The sequence below is a fragment of the Stegostoma tigrinum genome, chromosome 39, assembly GCF_030684315.1.
Source record: "Stegostoma tigrinum isolate sSteTig4 chromosome 39, sSteTig4.hap1, whole genome shotgun sequence".
In the NCBI taxonomy this organism is placed as follows: Eukaryota; Metazoa; Chordata; class Chondrichthyes; order Orectolobiformes; family Stegostomatidae; genus Stegostoma; species Stegostoma tigrinum.
This window is the reverse complement of record NC_081392.1, coordinates 7,874,103-7,891,828: the sequence shown is the minus strand read 5'-3', so window position 1 is coordinate 7,891,828 and position 17,726 is coordinate 7,874,103. Positions and strand designations below refer to the sequence as shown.

The following is a 17,726-nucleotide window of genomic DNA, read 5'->3' as shown; positions in this document are numbered from 1 at the left end:
GCTCCATTGCTTTGCAAAGCAGTGGTTCAAGGCAAGGATCACGGTTACCGTAAGCTCCCCACCCCCACAAAAAAAACCTCATCCTGGATGTAGTGGTCAAATGATCCAATACAACAGCCCATAGAGGCAACTTCTATTTACATAGTGTCTTTGGCAACAACCCCGGGACTTCTCAAAGTGCTCTTCTGCCAATTAAGTACTTTTGAAGTGCAGTTGTAATGTAGGAAATATGGCAACCAATTTCCACACAAGACCCAGTAAACAGCAATGAGCACTGCTTTTGGTGATGTTAGAGGAGGCATAATTGTTTGGCAGGACACCAGAGAGAATGCCCCTCCTGTTTTAAAATACTGCCACAGTCTCTTTTACAGGCATCGCAGAGCGCAGACAGGGCATTGACTCATGGGAAAGACAACTTTGGCAGTGCAGGACTGTCTCAGAGTTACACAGAGAGGGTCAGTTTACATCATGTGCTGAAGTCTTTGGGATTTGAATTCATGATTTTTTGACTCCAGACTGTGATTGCCACACCCACTGTCCAGCTACCTTTCTAAGAATGATTTGAAGGAGACTTATTTACCAGGTATTCCCATTTCTGATTGAGATCTTCTGGTGCTTTGGGAAGCAAACCTGTGGCAGAAAATCTGAAGTCAAGTCTTACTTTTAGACTTGATTGCCAAGGAAGGCATATTTATAATGTGGCTAAACAGATTGATTATCAGCCGATAAAATTCCGATGCACCAAATGGCAAGTGGGAAAAGTGGCAGAGTTTCCTCATCAACCATCCTGCAGAAGACAATAGCAAACGACTGCAGTACTCTGCCCATATGCATGGATGAATCCAATGGAATTCCATGATTGTCAATGCCCAATTAGTACATGGTACCATAATAAGACTTCTAATCTCTCATACAGTCTTTTGTCCCTTGCTGACACTCCTCCATGGATCATCTGAACGGGGCGGGGGAATGATGTCTTGACTTGTACCTAATCCAGTGATTTGAAGCATTTACTTCTTTTTCCTACCCACAGCCAAAGTTCCGGAGCAGTTCTGAGGACAGCGTTTCTGAGGAGGAGAAGATGAAGTCAGTGGATCATCACCCACATTGCCAGCATCTGCCAGCTACGCTGGTCCGGTGTTCCAGTGGTCCATCGACAGCCAAAGCTCCCAAACAGCTCAGTCCTGGGGGTTCCAGGAGTCCAATCCATTCTGCTGTCAACAGCAGTACCTCAGGTACTTTGAGTGAAAAGGGTTTTCATTAAAATGCCAATTCATTAACACAATGCTTTTATTACAGGAAAGCAACCCAAGTCTTGTCGTAAGAATAGGGTGTGATTCTGGTCAGGATGCTCTTTAGAGGGTTGGTGCAAACTTGATGGGTCAATGGCCTTCTTCTGCACTATAGGGATTTTATAAGATTCATTACAAAGAAAAGCAACAAAGGCTTGAATTTAAACATTGCTAAAAGGGGATTAGAAGTTGAAGATGAGCAATATTTAAGTTCTGTACTACTAAACATCCATTTATCAACTCAAGGCTGGAAATGTTCAGGAGGTCTGGTAGCACTTAAGGAGAGAAAAGATCAGGGACCGATCGTCATTTGTGTCAAATGTTAGAGATGCAAAACATTTTAAACAATTACAGGGCACAAAGATTGCTAGATGGGGTTAGAATTAAAAAAAGGAAGGGTATTTGAGCTGAAGATGGAGAGATGAAATGACTAAAGGTATAACTATGCAAGCAAAAGGGGATGGCAATGTGACAAATAAACAAACAATATATGCACCCAGAAGAGGTATAAATGAGAAAATCAGAACCATCACCAATAAATTGTTGAGCTTGATGTTGAGACTGGAGGATTCTGAAGTGCTTAATCAAAAAATGTGGTACTGTTCCATTGAGTTTAATTTGAATAGTAAAGGAGGCCAAGAACATGGAGGTCAGAGTGGAAATGGGAGATTTAATTCAATGAGTGGTCAAAAGATCTTACGACAAGTGGTCAAATCTTTGGTCAGGGAGGTAGATTTTAAGGACTGTATTAAAGGAGGTGGAAAGGATATTGATGTGGAGAGGTTTAGGTTGGCAACTCCAGAGTTTGAGGCTGCAAGTGATGGACCCATGGGGTTTTTTGCAAACAAAGATGAGAATTTGAGAAACGAGCCTTTGCTTAACTAGGAGCCAAAGTACATCAGGTGCAGGAGATGAATAGGACTTGGTCCATTAGAAGATAGACAGCTGGCCTATGATAAGCTACCATTAATTAAGGAAGAAAGATGAATGGTTGTACAAAGGTGAAACTAAATATTAGTGAACCCTTCACATTGTCAGAATTGCCCAAATGCTTCACAATTAATGGAAGTGTTGTAGAATGTGAGTTTTGGTGCTGGGTCTCCACAGTGAAGCTTGAAGACCTGACTTTCGGACTTAGGAGATGAGAATGCAAACTTCCATAACCAATAGAAGCAGCCTCTGCATAGTGCCAGCCCAGCTGTAATCCGGGGTGGATCAGAGGACAATCTGTGCTGCAATGGTGCTGGCAGGGTAACTCAGCTGAATCCTAAGAGATCTCTAGGTTTCTCAATCTGAGGGGCACAGGTCTCACTTCTTTGATCTCTGCCTTGGCAGATCCCAGCAATTGGATGAGTCACCTTGCCAAGGACAGTGGAGGAACACCGCCAGTATTACCACGCAGAAAAGAAAAGAAAGAGAGACCAGTAAGTTCCATCAGTTGTAAAGCATATTAGAGGCAGGAACAAAAACAAAAGTTGCTGAGGAACGGTCACCAGACCCAAAATGTTAACTTTGTATTTACCTTCACAGATGCTGCCAGACCTGCTGAGCTTTTCCAGCAACTTTGTTTTTGTTCCTGATTTACAGCATCTGCAGTTCTTTCAGTTTTTACATTACAGGCAGACTACAGTGTGATCCATCACCAGTGACTTCTACTTCGCACTATCTCCATCAGGATCTGGCCAGGTTATTGGGGCTTTGTAACAATGTTAGTGTTCCACATTCCCAAATTCTACATAGTACCACTCACTTTATTGGAAATGAGCAGAAGAGTTCATAAAACTTTCTCCCATTCTTCTTCAAGGAGAATGGTGGTGTAGTGGTAATGTAACAAGGGATTGGCCACTGGAATTTACATGCAATTAAATAAAAATGTCTGGTTCACTCATATCTCATCTGGCCTAAACATGACTCCAGATCCCCAGCAATATCACTAACTCTGAACTGCCCTCTGAAACAATCTAACATGCAACTTAGTCCAACACTGGCAAGAATTGGGATCTCTTGAGATTTGCAAGGACTATTTTTGACTTGTGGAGGCTACATTTTGGATTTCAATGGCTCCTTTTCCATTATCACTCTCTTCTTCATTAGGTGATGCACTCATGAAGTAACATTATCATCCATATTTTTGTAAACACAGATAATATTTAGTGTCACAAAAGCAGAATTAGAAGAATTTATCAACATCCCCAATAATCACCATTGCTCCATTAAACTTAAAGCCACAACACACAAAAAAAAATTCCTTTCCTAGATGACATTTAAAGATAACAGGCATGATTTAGCAGCAAATATTTTTCTTTAAAAAATTGTCACACACTTCTATGCACCGAGAACCTTTACCTAACTACATTTTCTACAGAGATAATGGGAACTGCAGATGCTGGAGAATTCCAAGATAATAAAATGTGAGGCTGGATGAACACAGCAGGCCAAGCAGCATCTCAGGAGCACAAAAGCTGACGTTTCGGGCCTAGACCCTTCATCAGAGAGCTTCTACGCCCGAAACGTCAGCTTTTGTGCTCCTGAAATGCTGCTTGGCCTGCTGTGTTCATCCAGCCTCACATTTTATTATCATACATTTTCTACAGACAGGTTTGATCACAGCTAGGCGGTTGCATGTTGTCTCTAACAGCAATTGCACCTTAAGTAATTCATGTTATGTAAAATTCGTTAAGATGTGTTAACATATGAATGCAAATCATTAAGATATAAAACTGTTCAGTAAGAAATTATCCAATTGGAAGTGTTCATTGTAATACCATCCATTTTCTTCCTCTCATAGAGTAGCTCCTGAACATCTGCAGTCTTAAGCTTGAGACTGCACATTTATTTGTAAGGCACTCAGGACCTCAGCGACTTAATTTTTTTCTGCTTCATAGTTAGCTGATTATCCCATTGTTGAAAAGTTTAAAATTACTGGCTCCCCTTTGCAACCTCTCACTTTTGCTCAGCTCACTCACTCACGCCAGCTTCACTCCAACTACCCTACACCCTGGTCAAGGAGGTGGGATGAGGTTAGTAGGTAGATGGGGGTGCGGCTTGGGGTGGGAGGAAGGGATGGGTGAGAGGAAGAACCGGTTAGGGAGGCAGAGACAGGTTGGACTGGTTTAGGGATGCAGTGGGTGGGGGGGAAGAGCTGGGCTGGTTGTGTGGTGCAGTGGGGGGAGGGGACGAACTGGGCTGGTTTAGGGATGCAGTAGGGGAAGGGGAGATTTTGAAACTGGTGAAGTCCACATTGATACCATTAGGCTGCAGGGTTCCCAGGCGGAATATGAGTTGCTGTTCCTGCAACCTTCGGGTGGCATCATTGTGGCAGTGCAGGAGGCCCATGATGGACATGTCATCTAGAGAATGGGAGGGGGAGTGGAAATGGTTTGCGACTGGGAGGTGCAGTTGTTTGTTGCGAACTGAGCGGAGGTGTTCTGCAAAGCGGTCTCCAAGCCTCCGCTTGGTTTCCCCAATGTAGAGGAAGCCGCACCGGGTACAGTGGATGCAGTATACCACATTGGCAGATGTGCAGGTGAACCTCTGCTTAATGTGGAATGTCATCTTGCGGCCTGGGCTGGGGGTGAGGGAGGAGGTGTGGGGGCAAGTGTAGCATTTCCTGCGGTTGCAGGGGAAGGTGCCGGGTGTGGTGGGGTTGGAGGGCAGTGTGGAGCGAACAAGGGAGTCACGAAGAGAGTGGTCTCTCCGGAAAGCAGACAGGGGTGGGGATGGAAAAATGTCTTGGGTGGTGGGGTCGGATTGTAAATGGCGAAAGTGTCGGAGGATGATGCGTTGTATCCGGAGGTTGGTAGGGTGGTGTGTGAGAACGAGGGGGATCCTCTTAGGGCGGTTGTGGCGGGGGCGGGGTGTGAGTGATGTGTTGCGGGAAATACGGGAGACGCGGTCAAGGGCGTTCTCGATCACTGTGGGGGGAAAGTTGCGGTCCTTGAAGAACTTGGACATCTGGGATGTGCGGGAGTGGAATGTCTTATCGTGGGAGCAGATGCGGCGGAGGCGGAGGAATTGGGAATAGGGAATGGAATTTTTGCAGGAGGGTGGGTGGGAGGAGGTGTATTCTAGGTAGCTGTGGGAGTCGGTGGGCTTGAAATGGACATCAGTTACAAGCTGGTTGCCTGAGATGGAGACTGAGAGGTCCAGGAAGGTGAGAGATGTGCTGGAGATGGCCCAGGTGAACTGAAGGTTGGGGTGGAAGCTGTTGGTGAAGTGAATGAACTGTTCGAGCTCCTCTGGGGAGCAAGAGGCGGCGCCGATACAGTCATCAATGTACCGGAGGAAGAGGTGGGGTTTGGGGCCTGTGTAGGTGCGGAAGAGGGACTGTTCCACGTAACTGCCAATGTGGTATACTGCATCCACTGTACCCGGTGCGGCTTCCTCTACATCGGGGAAACCAAGCGGAGGCTTGGAGACCGCTTTGCAGAACACCTCCGCTCAGTTCGCAACAAACAACTGCACCTCCCAGTCGCAAACCATTTCCACTCCCCCTCCCATTCTCTAGATGACATGTCCATCATGGGCCTCCTGCAGTGCCACAATGATGCCACCCGAAGGTTGCAGGAACAGCAACTCATATTCCGCCTGGGAACCCTGCAGCCTAATGGTATCAATGTGGACTTCACCAGTTTCAAAATCTCCCCTTCCCCTACTGCATCCCTAAACCAGCCCAGTTCATCCCCTCCCCCACTGCACCACACAACCAGCCCAGCTCTTCCCCTCCACCCACTGCATCCCAAAACCAGTCCAACCTGTCTCTGCCTCCCTAACCGGTTCTTCCTCTCACCCATCCCTTCCTCCCACCCCAAGCCGCACCCCCATCTACCTACTAACCTCATCCCACCTCCTTGACCTGTCCGTCTTCCCTGGACTGACCTATCCCCTCCCTACCTCCCCACCTATACTCTCTCCACCTATCTTCTTTACTCTCCATCTTCGGTCCGCCTCCCCCTCTCTCCCTATTTATTCCAGTTCCCTCTCCCCATCCCCCTCTCTGATGAAGGGTCTAGGCCCGAAACGTCAGCTTTTGTGCTCCTGAGATGCTGCGTGGCCTGCTGTGTTCATCCAGCCTCACATTTTATTATCTTGGAATTCTCCAGCATCTGCAGTTCCCATTATCTCTAACCTACACCCCGGTCTGGCAGCACTACCAATCTCCTGCCTCCAACTGGGCCCCACAGCCTTGTTTCTTCCCACTTCCCTTTCCTGTCCCTACTGCACCTTCTGGCTTCACCTCCTCCAGCCTAGAAACCTTGCTCATTGCCCACTCACCTTCTCAATGCTCTTCCAATCCCAGGCTGCTTCTCCCCACATTTTCTCAGGTCAAACCTATCGGTGGTAAATATCAGAAAGAGGATTATCCTATAATTGGAGGAGTCCCTGGATGATTCCTAGTGGTCTAGGATGTAGGCATTAAACCTACAGCTACCTAATGACAGTGGATCATTTCCACCTTTCACATGCCAAAGAGGACTGTTGTGGAATGATGGTATTGTCCCCACCTCTGAGCCAGGAGACCTACAGTTAAGTCCCAGCGAGTTTTGAGAAGATTTGAAGTCCCAGCTTCTGCAGCAATGTGCCATAACATCTTTGAACAAATTGATTTGAAATAACCTATTCTTTTACATAGAAAGTAAATGACCCTCAACATTGTCTCTATCAACACAGGGTTAGAAACTGAGTAAAACTTCCTCTATTGTTTTAAACTGAAAATAAAGCTTCCTCTGCACCATCCCTGTCAAACACTCTCAAGACAGGAATACAACAGGGTTAGATTCAGAGTAAGACTTTTCCTACACTTTTAAACTGAACATAAAGCTTCCTCTACACTATCCCCATGAAATACTCCTCAGACTGGTACAGCACAGGGTCAGAAACAGAATAAAGTTCCCTGCAGACTATCCCCATCAAACACTTCCAGGATAGGAACAACATAGGCTTAGATACACAGTAGAGCTCCCTCTACTCTTTTAAACAAAAAACAAACCATAAGTTAAGTTTCCCAAGGCTCTCCCTATCAAACCCTTTCAGGACAAGGACAGATTGGGTTGCACAGAATAAAGATCTCTGTATTCTTCTAATGAGAAAGTAAAACAAAAAGAGCTGGGGCACTGTATGAAAAAAAAACGGGTTAACAGTCAAATGGAAACTTACTAAATTAAAATAACATCATCTGGAGTGATGACGCACCCCAGCCAGTGCAATGTCCGCTGATCTCTAAAGGCTGGTGAACACAGCATGCTCTCTCCCCAGGGGCACCCGAATGTGCATGTAACCCCAAAACAGGGCCAAATAAGGAACAATGAACCCATCTACAGCCCGCTGTCTGAGCCTGTTAATAGCTTCTTTGGCCAGGCCCAGGAGCAGACCCACAAGACGGCCCTCTCTCTTGACTGCCCCTGCATGCATCAGCTGAAAACTGAAAATATCTATAATTGGAGGAACAGATCTTCCTAATTCTGTTCATTCTACTCATAGAGGATGACTTTTCAACTGGTTGCCCCATAATTGAATTTTCTAAGGAGCTTGGGGCAATTTTGGTGGCAATTCACTATCACCTCACTGCTTTCGGTGCTTTCTGCATTGCCTCTTCACCCTGTTTCAGTCCAGACGTGCTGGGGTTAAAAACACTGAGTTGTTTTGAATTTTTTTCTTTAAGCACCTTTGAAATACTTTACAAAGTTACTTCCACACTAGAAATATTTTCCTGGGAATTTCCCTTCATTGGCTATGAGTATGAGGACATGTTTCATTGAAACCTTAATAAGAAATTGCTGTTCTGCCAGCCATCGCCTGGTGGCGTTGCTGCACCATCAGTAGTAACGTGTCAACAACGCAACCATTTGGCAATTGGTGGTACTGCAGGATTAGATTTAAGGGGCTCGTTTATGGTACAGTGGTTTCGCTTGGTTTCAAATCCCACCTGTGTGTAATATCATCACTGAACACATTGATCAGAAAAAGTTTTGTTTTGAAAAAAATAAGCAAATTGCAAATGTTAAAGTAACAGTTTTACATTTGCATGTTCAAACAAGGAGCTAGGTATTTAGTGATAATGAAATTAAACATGTGATGCAGAGTTGGTTGGATCTTGAAATTACGCTGACAATCTCAATGCCAAGCACAGAGTAGTCTCCATATCCAAAACAAACTGTTAACGTTCAGATGCTGTGAGGTGCCCATAACCTTACCACTTCCACAAAGTGTTTTAAACTAGGAAAAACATGACAGTGAGCATGTGAGAAAGAAGAAAATATATGTAATTCTTTAGTACCTGTCACACCCAGAAGGTCCCAAAACATTTTTACCGACAATGATGAATTAATTTTTAACATCTGATCATTTGTACATCACAATGCCAATATACAAATAATAGATAATCTGTTTTTCATGATGACAGTTCAGAAATAAATACTGGTTAGGACACCAGGCAAAACTCTCCTGATCTCTTCCAAAGAATACATTTTTCTGCCTATATGAGATGGAGGGATGGGCCTCAGTTTAACATCGCTCCTGAAAGACAGCACCTCCAACTGTGCAGGACCAGACAAAACAGCCTTGAGTAGGGCTTAAACTAATGAAGTTCTGAATTCAGAGTAAGAATGACAATATAGGAAAGCTAACTTGAAGAACGTATTCATTGTCTTCAGCTGGGTTTAGCTGTTGTTATGCATGTGAAGACGAAAGATGAATCCCTCAGATAGCAGTGAGGTAAATTAGTGAATTCTGTTGACAGTTGGATCCTACTGTCACTCTATGAGACAACTACTGATCTGTAATCCGACATGACTAACGACAGCCAATCGAGTCATTATTTAATTATGGGATCTTACTCTTTGAAAATTGGTTAATGTGTTTTCCACAACAGTAAATATGCTTCACAAGTAGCTTACTCTTTATAAATAGCTTCGTGATGTTTTGGGATCACAAAAGGTCCTACAGAAATGCAAGTTCTTCATTCTTTCTTACAGTGAGGCTTTAGTCTCATTGGCTTTGCCAAGATCACACAGCCATTTGTCCCCGGTCAGGATGGGGCACTAATAAGCTCAAAGTTTCATATCTATTCCTGCTCAAGATCTTTCGATGGAGACCATGAGCCTGGAAAGTCTCACTTTCCTGTATTGGACTTCCTCTCAGTGGCATCATTTTCAGAGGAGAATGTAAAGTTATGGGGTGGGAGGGTGGATATGGGGAGGAGGGTGGGCTGTGCTGCTGTGGAAAGGGAGAGTTTAGGTGTACACTGTCAATGAGAATGTTTTCGTCTCCCAGGTACCTTCTGACACTGATGTCCCCTCAGTTCAAAGAGTGCAGGTGAGTGACATTCAGAAACACCGTGTCCATGGGCTTTTGCATAGAATGTTGTTGAGTTGGGGGGAGGAGTAATGCTGTGAGTAGAATAGGAGGCTGAGAAGGGGAAACTCACTCCTCTGTGTGTGTGTGTGTGTGTGTGTGTGTGTGTGTGTGGGTGGGGAACATGGTAAAGGAGAGTGTCTCACTGCCGCGCAGAGGGGATGGTCAGGGTCTCAATCCTTTGTAGAGGAGAGCAGGAGAAGGAAGATCTCATTCCTCTCTGAGATTGGTGGGGTGAGGTTATCCCTGTGTAAGAAGGTCATGGGTCAGGGTCTGAATGGTTGGCATTACTGTGGTGAGGTCTGGAATTGTTGGTTGGGGGTGAGGTGACAGGTGTTGAATCTGTGGATTAGGTCCACTCCCCTTTAGGAACAGGTTGGTGAAGATGTCTGTGAGTTTGGTCCACTTCCCCTATGGGACTAAATTGTGGTATCCATGGTTTGACTCAGCCCCTGTTGGGTATGATGGGGGTATGTATTTTGAGCCCTTTACGTCAGGCTAGATGAAGTCAATGTGTTGCAACTGAAACATCAGCAACTGTTATCACTCAATCAGCAATGTCAGCTGCTCAAGCTTTGATCTGTTCCACCAGGGAGGACACTGTCCAACACTTAGGGTCTCTGTTTGACCCTTGATCCCTGCCACATTTATCGTCTAAACTGGGTTGGTCTAGTTCTCTCTGATTTGTACAGGATGTGATTGGTAACTTTGAATCCAATTAGATATCTAATCTAACACCCACCTTCAAATAAAATGATTCTTTCCTGTTGACCCCCTCCCTGTCTAACCTGGAAATTGTTTGTTTCAGGTGGAAGTTCCATTAGTGAAAGTGTTTAACGGCTGTCCACTGAAGATTAACTGTGTAACATCATGGATACATCCCAACACCAAAGGTAGCTGCTCATCGTTTCTGCATAGACTGACATATTATAACAGTACCGGCAGTGACAACGAGTAATAGGCTAACATTACAGCAATGTTAAGAGTAACAGTGACTTACATTGAATTAGCTGAAGTTGTAAAGTTCAGTAATGCTGTTGAGCTCTAATTGATTTTTATTTTTTAGCCAAGCACCTGATATTGGGATCTGAGGAAGGGATTTATACCCTAAATCTAAATGAACTGCAGGAAGCCATTCTAGAACAGGTAAAGTCAGATCAGTGTACTTACTGCCTCATTTACACGTGTAAAACACACACTAATATTATCAATAAATGATATATTCAGTCACATGGGTGTGCATGCATACTTGTATCTGAGTATTAAACGTGTGCTTTTTGTGTTATCTGTGTACAAATGTCTGCATTTAAACTATGTCCATGTTACCACTGCATTGTAAAATGCCATTTTTGTGGCCTGCTAACACACGCTACCTTATACACACATTACCTAAATATGCTATTGTTTGTGTATCATTTATCTGTTTGCATTTTACTGGTGTGTGTACATGCGTTAACAATATGCCTGTTTCCCCACATTTGTCTAACCTCTGTGTGCATTATTTGTGTTTGAGTTACCTCTATGCACTTCATGTTGCTGTGTTACCTGTGTCCTTGTAACCCCTGTATTACCTGTGTCTGTTTATTTACTAGTATGTATGAGCTACCTGTATCTACTTGTTACTCGTTTGCCATATGTTATCTGCAGCTGGTACTAACTTATATGTATATATTACTCATTTACAAGTTTCCTTATAGTGTGGAAACAGGCCATTCAGCCCAACACGTCCACACCAATCCTCTGAAAGTATCCCGCCCAGACCGATCCCCTTAACCCCTTCATTTCCCATGGCACGTTCACCTAACCCACACATCCCTGAACACTATGGGCAATTTAGCATGGCCAATCCACCTAATTGACACATCTTTAGACTGTGCGTGGGAAACCAGAACACCCGGCAGAAACCCACACAGACACGAGGAGAATGTGCAAACTCCACACAGACAGTCGCCGAAGGGTGGAATTGAACCTAGATCCCTGGCACTGTAAGGCAGCAGTGCCAATCACTAAGCCACCGTGCCAACACAAGTTACCTCTCATGTAATAATTTTGCTTAAGTGGACTCTTGCTGTTAGTTGAACTCCGGTTTCTTGTTTCTCAGTTGTATCCAGGCCGCTGCACTTGGGTTTATGTCATCAGTAACGTGTTAATCAGCATCTCAGGTAAGAAAAGTCTCACACTGAAGCCTCAGACAAACTGTGGGAAACTGGACTATAATATGAGTTGTGTTCACTCTCAAAACCTCATGCATCATTAACAAATTAACCAACGTAATTCAGATTCATAAGGAGCAGCTGGCAAGATAGTGGTGTAGTAGTAATGTCATTGAGTTAGTACGCCAGGACCTAAAGTTAATGTTCTATAGACATAGCTTCAAATAATGGCAAATAAAATCTGAATTTTTTAAAAAATTGGAATGAAGACCTGGCCAAACAGCAATCTTGCAACAACGTTGATTATCATTAAAAAAAAATTTCATCTGGTTCACTAATGTCATTTAGGGAGGGAAATTTGCCATCTTTACCTGACGTGGCCTATAGATATTTCCAGAAGTTGACTCTTAATGGCTTCTGGATGATTAAAGATGATCAACAAATACTCAACCTAGGTGGCAATGCCTTTATCCCATGAATGAATTTTTAAAAGGTCTGTGTACAAATGGAGATCATTATGCTCAACAGTTATCATCTCCAACTATGGAGAATCTAACCACTGTACCTTGACAACTAATGGCATTACCAGCAAATACACATCTACCACCTAAAAGAAAAGGACAACAAATGCATACGAAGACCGCCATCTGCCAGTCACCTTTCAATCCTCTCATTTTCCTGACATGGAAATATATTGCTATTGTTTCACTGTCACTTGGTCAAAAACTGGAACTCCCTAACAGTATTGGATGAGGGTATTTCTGGCTAGGCCAGCATGTATTGCCCATCTCTAACTGCCCAGAAGATAGTTGAGTGTCAACCATGTTGCTGTGGGTCTGAAGTCACGTGTAGGCCACACCAGACGAGGATGGCAGTTTCCTTCTCTAAAAGGCATTAGTGAACCAGACAGGTTTTTTTTGACAATGGATTAGTGGTCATCATTAGATTCTTAATTCCAAATTTTTATTGGATTCAAAATTATATCATCTTCGCCTCACCACAATTGATATAGACAGGGGTGTGGCTTCCACTCCACTTCCTGAAGTTAATGACCAGCTCCTTCATTTTACTGATGTTGATGGGGAAACTGTTGTCTTTATACCATACCTTTTTCTTTCTGACTAACTTTTATAGGCATTTAGCATAACTTCTTTGTTTTGATATCCCTACTTGAAAAGCTGAAGATCCCAAACGTTTTATTAACAGTCTTTACAACTTTCCTACCAACTCCAAGTGATCAATAGATTTCCACATATTTTTAAAAAATCAAAGGATATCAGAGCAAAACAGCACTGAACTAAAGATTAGTCATGATCTCACTGAACGGTGGATCAGGGCAAAAAGGCTGAATGGCTTATGGCTGCTCCTGTTCCTTATGTTCAAAGATTTGTGTATTATTGCTCCAGGGCTCTATCACTGCACCCTCTTATAACATTTCATCGTTTAGTTCATATTCGTTCACCTCATTCTTTCAACAAAACAACTACCATCTCATAATTTTCCTGCATTAAATTAGATCAGCAATATCTTTGCCCACATCACCAGTCTACGATTTCTTCCAGTTTATTTCTCTCCTCCTTACTACCTAGTATAATTCAGTTGTGATGTGTCATCAACCTTTGAAATTATGCTCCAAATACCCAGGTCAAAGTCATTAGTGTACATCAATAAGAGTAATAATCCTAACACTGGCTTTTGGGGGGACATTATATACCGCTCTCCAGTCTAATACTATTCACCACTGTATTCTGCTTTCCGCTGATGCAAGTTCATACCCCCACAGTCACTGTTTCTTAGACCCATAGGATTTCATTTTGTTGGCAGCTGTATTTTGTGGCAATCTTGAAAATCCATTTTTTTTACCATCGGTCATCATACTACCGTCACCAAACCTCTCCGTTTACTTCATCAAAGAACTAGTCATATAGTCACAGAGTCATGGAGCTGTACAGCATGGAAACAGGCCCTACGGTCCAATTCTTCCATGCCGACCATTTATCCTAAATGGATCTAGTCCCACTTGCCAGAATTTGGCCCATATCCCTCTGAACCTTTCCTACTCATATACCCATCCGGATGTATTTTAAATGTTGTAATTGTATCAACCATCATCATTTCTTCTGGCACGTCATTCCGTACACACACCGTCCTCTGCGTGGAAAAAGTCATAACTTAGGTCCCTTTTAAATCTTTCCCCTCTCACCTTAATCCTATGCTCTCTAGTTTTGGACTCTCCCACCCCGGGGAAAATACCATGGCCAGTCACCCTATCCGTGCCTCTCATGATTTTATAGACTTGGATAAGGTCACCCCTCACCCTCCAACTCTCTAGGGAAAATAGCCCATCCATTCAGTCTCTCCCCATAGCTCAAACACTCCAACCCTGGCAACATCCTTATAAATCTTTTCTGAACTCTTTCAAGTTTCACAGCATCATTCTTAAAGCAGGGGGACCACACTGAATGCAATATTCCAAAAGTGGCCTTACCATTATTCTGTACAGGTGCAACATGACCTCTCAACTCCTATACTCAGTGTGCTGACCAATAAAGGTAAGCATACTGAATGTTTTCTGCACTATCCTGTCTACCTGCAACTCCACTTTCAAGGAACTATGAACCTGCACTTCCAGGTTTCTTTGTTCAGCAACACTCTGTAGGACTGTATAAGTCCTGCCCTGATTTGCCTTTCCAAAATGCAGCACCTCACAGTTACCTAAATTAAACTGTGACTACCACTCCATGGGCCATCTGATCAAGGTCCTTTTGTACTCTGAGGTAACCTTTTTCACTATTTACTGCACCATCAATTTTGGTGTCATCTGCAAACTTACGAACCATACCTCCTATGTTCACATCCAAATCATGTATATAAATGACAAAAAGCAGTGGACTCAGCACAGGTCCTAGTGGCACACCACTAGTCACAGGCCTCCAGTCCGAAAAGCCACCCTCTACCACCACCCTGCATCTCCGACCTCACAGCCAGTTCTGTATCGAGATAGCTCGTTCTCTCCATATTCCATGTGACCTAACTTTGCTAACCAATCTATCGTGTGGAACCTGGTCGAACACCTTAATGAAGTCCGTACAGATCACATTCGTCGCTCTGCCCTCATCAACCCTCTTTGTTACTTCTTCAAAAAATTCAATCAAGTTGGTGAGACACGATTTCCACAAAGCCATGTTGACTATCCCTAATTATCCTTAATTGGCCTTTCCAAATACTTGTAAATCCTGCCCCTCAGGATCCCCTCCAACAACTTGCCTACCACTGATGTCAGGCTCACCAGTCTATAGTTCCCTGGCTCTTCCTTACTACCTTTCTTAAATAGTGGTACCACAGTTAGCTGGTCAAGTTAATCAAACATAAGTTTTTTTAACCAATTAGAGCTGGCTCTGATTTGAAATCCATTGTGCACGTATGTGTTTGTGGGAGGGGAAGATTAAAAGAAGTAAACAAGGACTGATCACTCTTATGGGGAGGAGCCCTTCATTCCTGGTGGGGGTCATATGCAAACCAAGTTCTCCATTCTTAGCAGTATCCAGGGTCTCTTCTTTCCTTCCATTTGTTGTGATTGGGGTGTGCAGAGGATCCACACTTTTCTCTGAGGTGTTAACATAAAGCAATGCTGGGCCACATTAATGTGACTTGCTTGTTCTTCCAGGGAAGACACTGCAGTTACACTCTCATAGCCTGCTAGGGCTATACGAACAGGCCAAGAAGGAACAGAGGTCAATGGTTCACATACCAACACACCGACTTTTGCCTAGGTAAGGGTCAGACCTGACAGGTAAGGCAAGCCAAACTAACCAAGACCTTAACTCAATGTTAATGGGAACTGCAGATGCTGGAGAATCCAGGATAACAAAGTGTGAAACTGGATTAACACAGTAGGCCAAGCAGCATCTCAGGAGCACAAAAGCTGACGTTTCGGGCCTAGACCCTTCATCAGAGAGCTTCTAGGCCTGAAATGTCAGCTTTTGTGCTCCTGAGATGCTGCTTGGCCTGCTGTGTTCATCCAGCTTCACACTTTGTTATCTTTAACTCAATGTTGACATGTTGAGTGAAATAACACATTTTGAGGAGTTCTTTATTTTATTACTTCATTCAGTTCCATTGGCAGAGTTTTCATGACTATGGAAATAAAACAGCCATATGAGATAGGACAGAGTTATGGGCAAGGGTAGGTAACTGGATGAGCGGTATTGTACTTATACTTGTGTTGGTATGTCTTCTGCAGGAAGAATGCAACAACTAGTAAGATTCCAGACACCAAAGGCTGTAGGAAATGTTCTGTTGGTGAGTAAATTAGGCATGTACATTACATCTCTCACATAATTATCCATCCTCTGACTCAACATTCAAACCACCAAACAAGTCCCCATCTGCTAAGCCAAATCCTAAACATTTCACTCAACTCACCAACACCCCATACCTTCATTCCCACACACATATATTTCTCATGTCACCCATTGTAAAACTCTGACATACTGCACATACCTTGCTGAAACAATGACATATCCACACACCTTGCTATAGTACTGATACAATGCATGTCCACTCATTACAATGCTGATACTTCCCAAACCTCTCATTGTAATACTAAAATACCCATCACGAACATGCATATAAATTAGGAACAGAAATAGGACATTTGGCCTTTCAAGTAGACTCCTCCATTCAATAAGAAATACTGATATATCTCACATTCCTCAGTATAATATTGAAAGTCCTTCACTATAACACTGGTTTATGACTGATATACCCCACATTTCTCACTGTAATATTGATGTAGCCACACATCCTTTCAGAAACAATAATATACCTCATTCCAGAACATGGATATACCCCACACCACAATACCCTGATGATAATCAACACCACACTACCCCACAATAGGGGGATGTGGTGGTGCAGTGGTAATCTCACTGGTCTAGTAATCCAGAATTCCGGGCTAATATTCTGGGGACAGTGGTTTGAATCAAACCCTGGCAGCTGGTGAAATTTGAATTTAGTTTTAAAAATCTAGAATTAAAAACTTGCCTAAAGGTGACCTTGTTGGTTTTTAGGGAAGGAAGTCTGTCATCTTTTCCTGGTCTGGCCTGCATGTGACTCTAAACCCACAGGATTGTGGTTCACTCTTATACTGCCCTCCGGAAAACAGTGAAGGGCAATAATGTCAGTGATGCCAACATTTCATTAATGTATTTTAAAAAGAAATCACTGGAAAACTGATATACCAACACACCTCTGCTATAACACTGATATAAAGCAAGTAAAGCCTTATTGTCCCACTTGTTCATTAGAGAGAGAGAGAGATGCACAAAGTTTAATTTGAGGGTCACCACACCTCAGTGAAGTTCAGAAAGCAGGACCTTCTGGTGTCCTCAGCCAATATAGGAATTGAAACCAGGCTGTTAGCATCACTCTGCCATTCAAACCTGCTGACCAGCCAACTGAGCTAATCAACCCATACCCAACATCAGTCATTGAAAAGCCGATATATCCTACATTTCTCCACTGAGGTAATGATATATCCCATATCCCCCACTGGAACACTGATATACCCCATGCTCCTCACTGTGACACTCAGCTGAAATTAACACTGATCCTATTTCCACAGTGCGAAACTCCCCAACAGGATGTTGCTACCTTTGTGGAGCGTTGGAATCCAGTATCGTTCTCTTGCAGTGGTATGAGCCCATGCATAAGTTCATGCTCATTAAGGTGTGTTCTCACTGTCCTCTTCATCATTATTTGTTGAAAGTCAGTGTTATGCAATTCAGCTGAAGACACAACAATTATCAGTTGATTCCTTGTCAGACAGATCCAAAGACCTTCATTTTCTTCATAACCAGAGTCTTGCAGGCCTATCTAATGTGAGAATTCAAAACAAGGGATCATAACCTTAAATTTGAACAAGGCT

General features: G+C 43.4%; 1 protein-coding gene across 3 annotated transcripts in view; it reads left to right on the top strand.

Annotated features, from left to right (window-relative positions):
* The window catches only part of LOC125447837 (mitogen-activated protein kinase kinase kinase kinase 5-like), a 119,403-nt gene that overhangs the window by 90,874 nt on the left and 10,803 nt on the right, over window positions 1-17,726 (top strand). For 2 of the 3 annotated variants that reach the window (XM_048522611.2, XM_048522610.2), the window contains exons 18-26: window positions 1,034-1,235; window positions 2,628-2,716; window positions 9,564-9,605; window positions 10,453-10,537; window positions 10,711-10,790; window positions 11,746-11,806; window positions 15,465-15,570; window positions 16,041-16,099; window positions 17,424-17,527. In XM_048522611.2, coding sequence (XP_048378568.1) covers window positions 1,034-1,235; window positions 2,628-2,716; window positions 9,564-9,605; window positions 10,453-10,537; window positions 10,711-10,790; window positions 11,746-11,806; window positions 15,465-15,570; window positions 16,041-16,099; window positions 17,424-17,527 — 828 coding nt within the window. The remainder of the gene's footprint in view (window positions 1-1,033; window positions 1,236-2,627; window positions 2,717-9,563; window positions 9,606-10,452; window positions 10,538-10,710; window positions 10,791-11,745; window positions 11,807-15,464; window positions 15,571-16,040; window positions 16,100-17,423; window positions 17,528-17,726) is intronic. The other variant, XM_048522612.2, reaches the window with a different exon arrangement.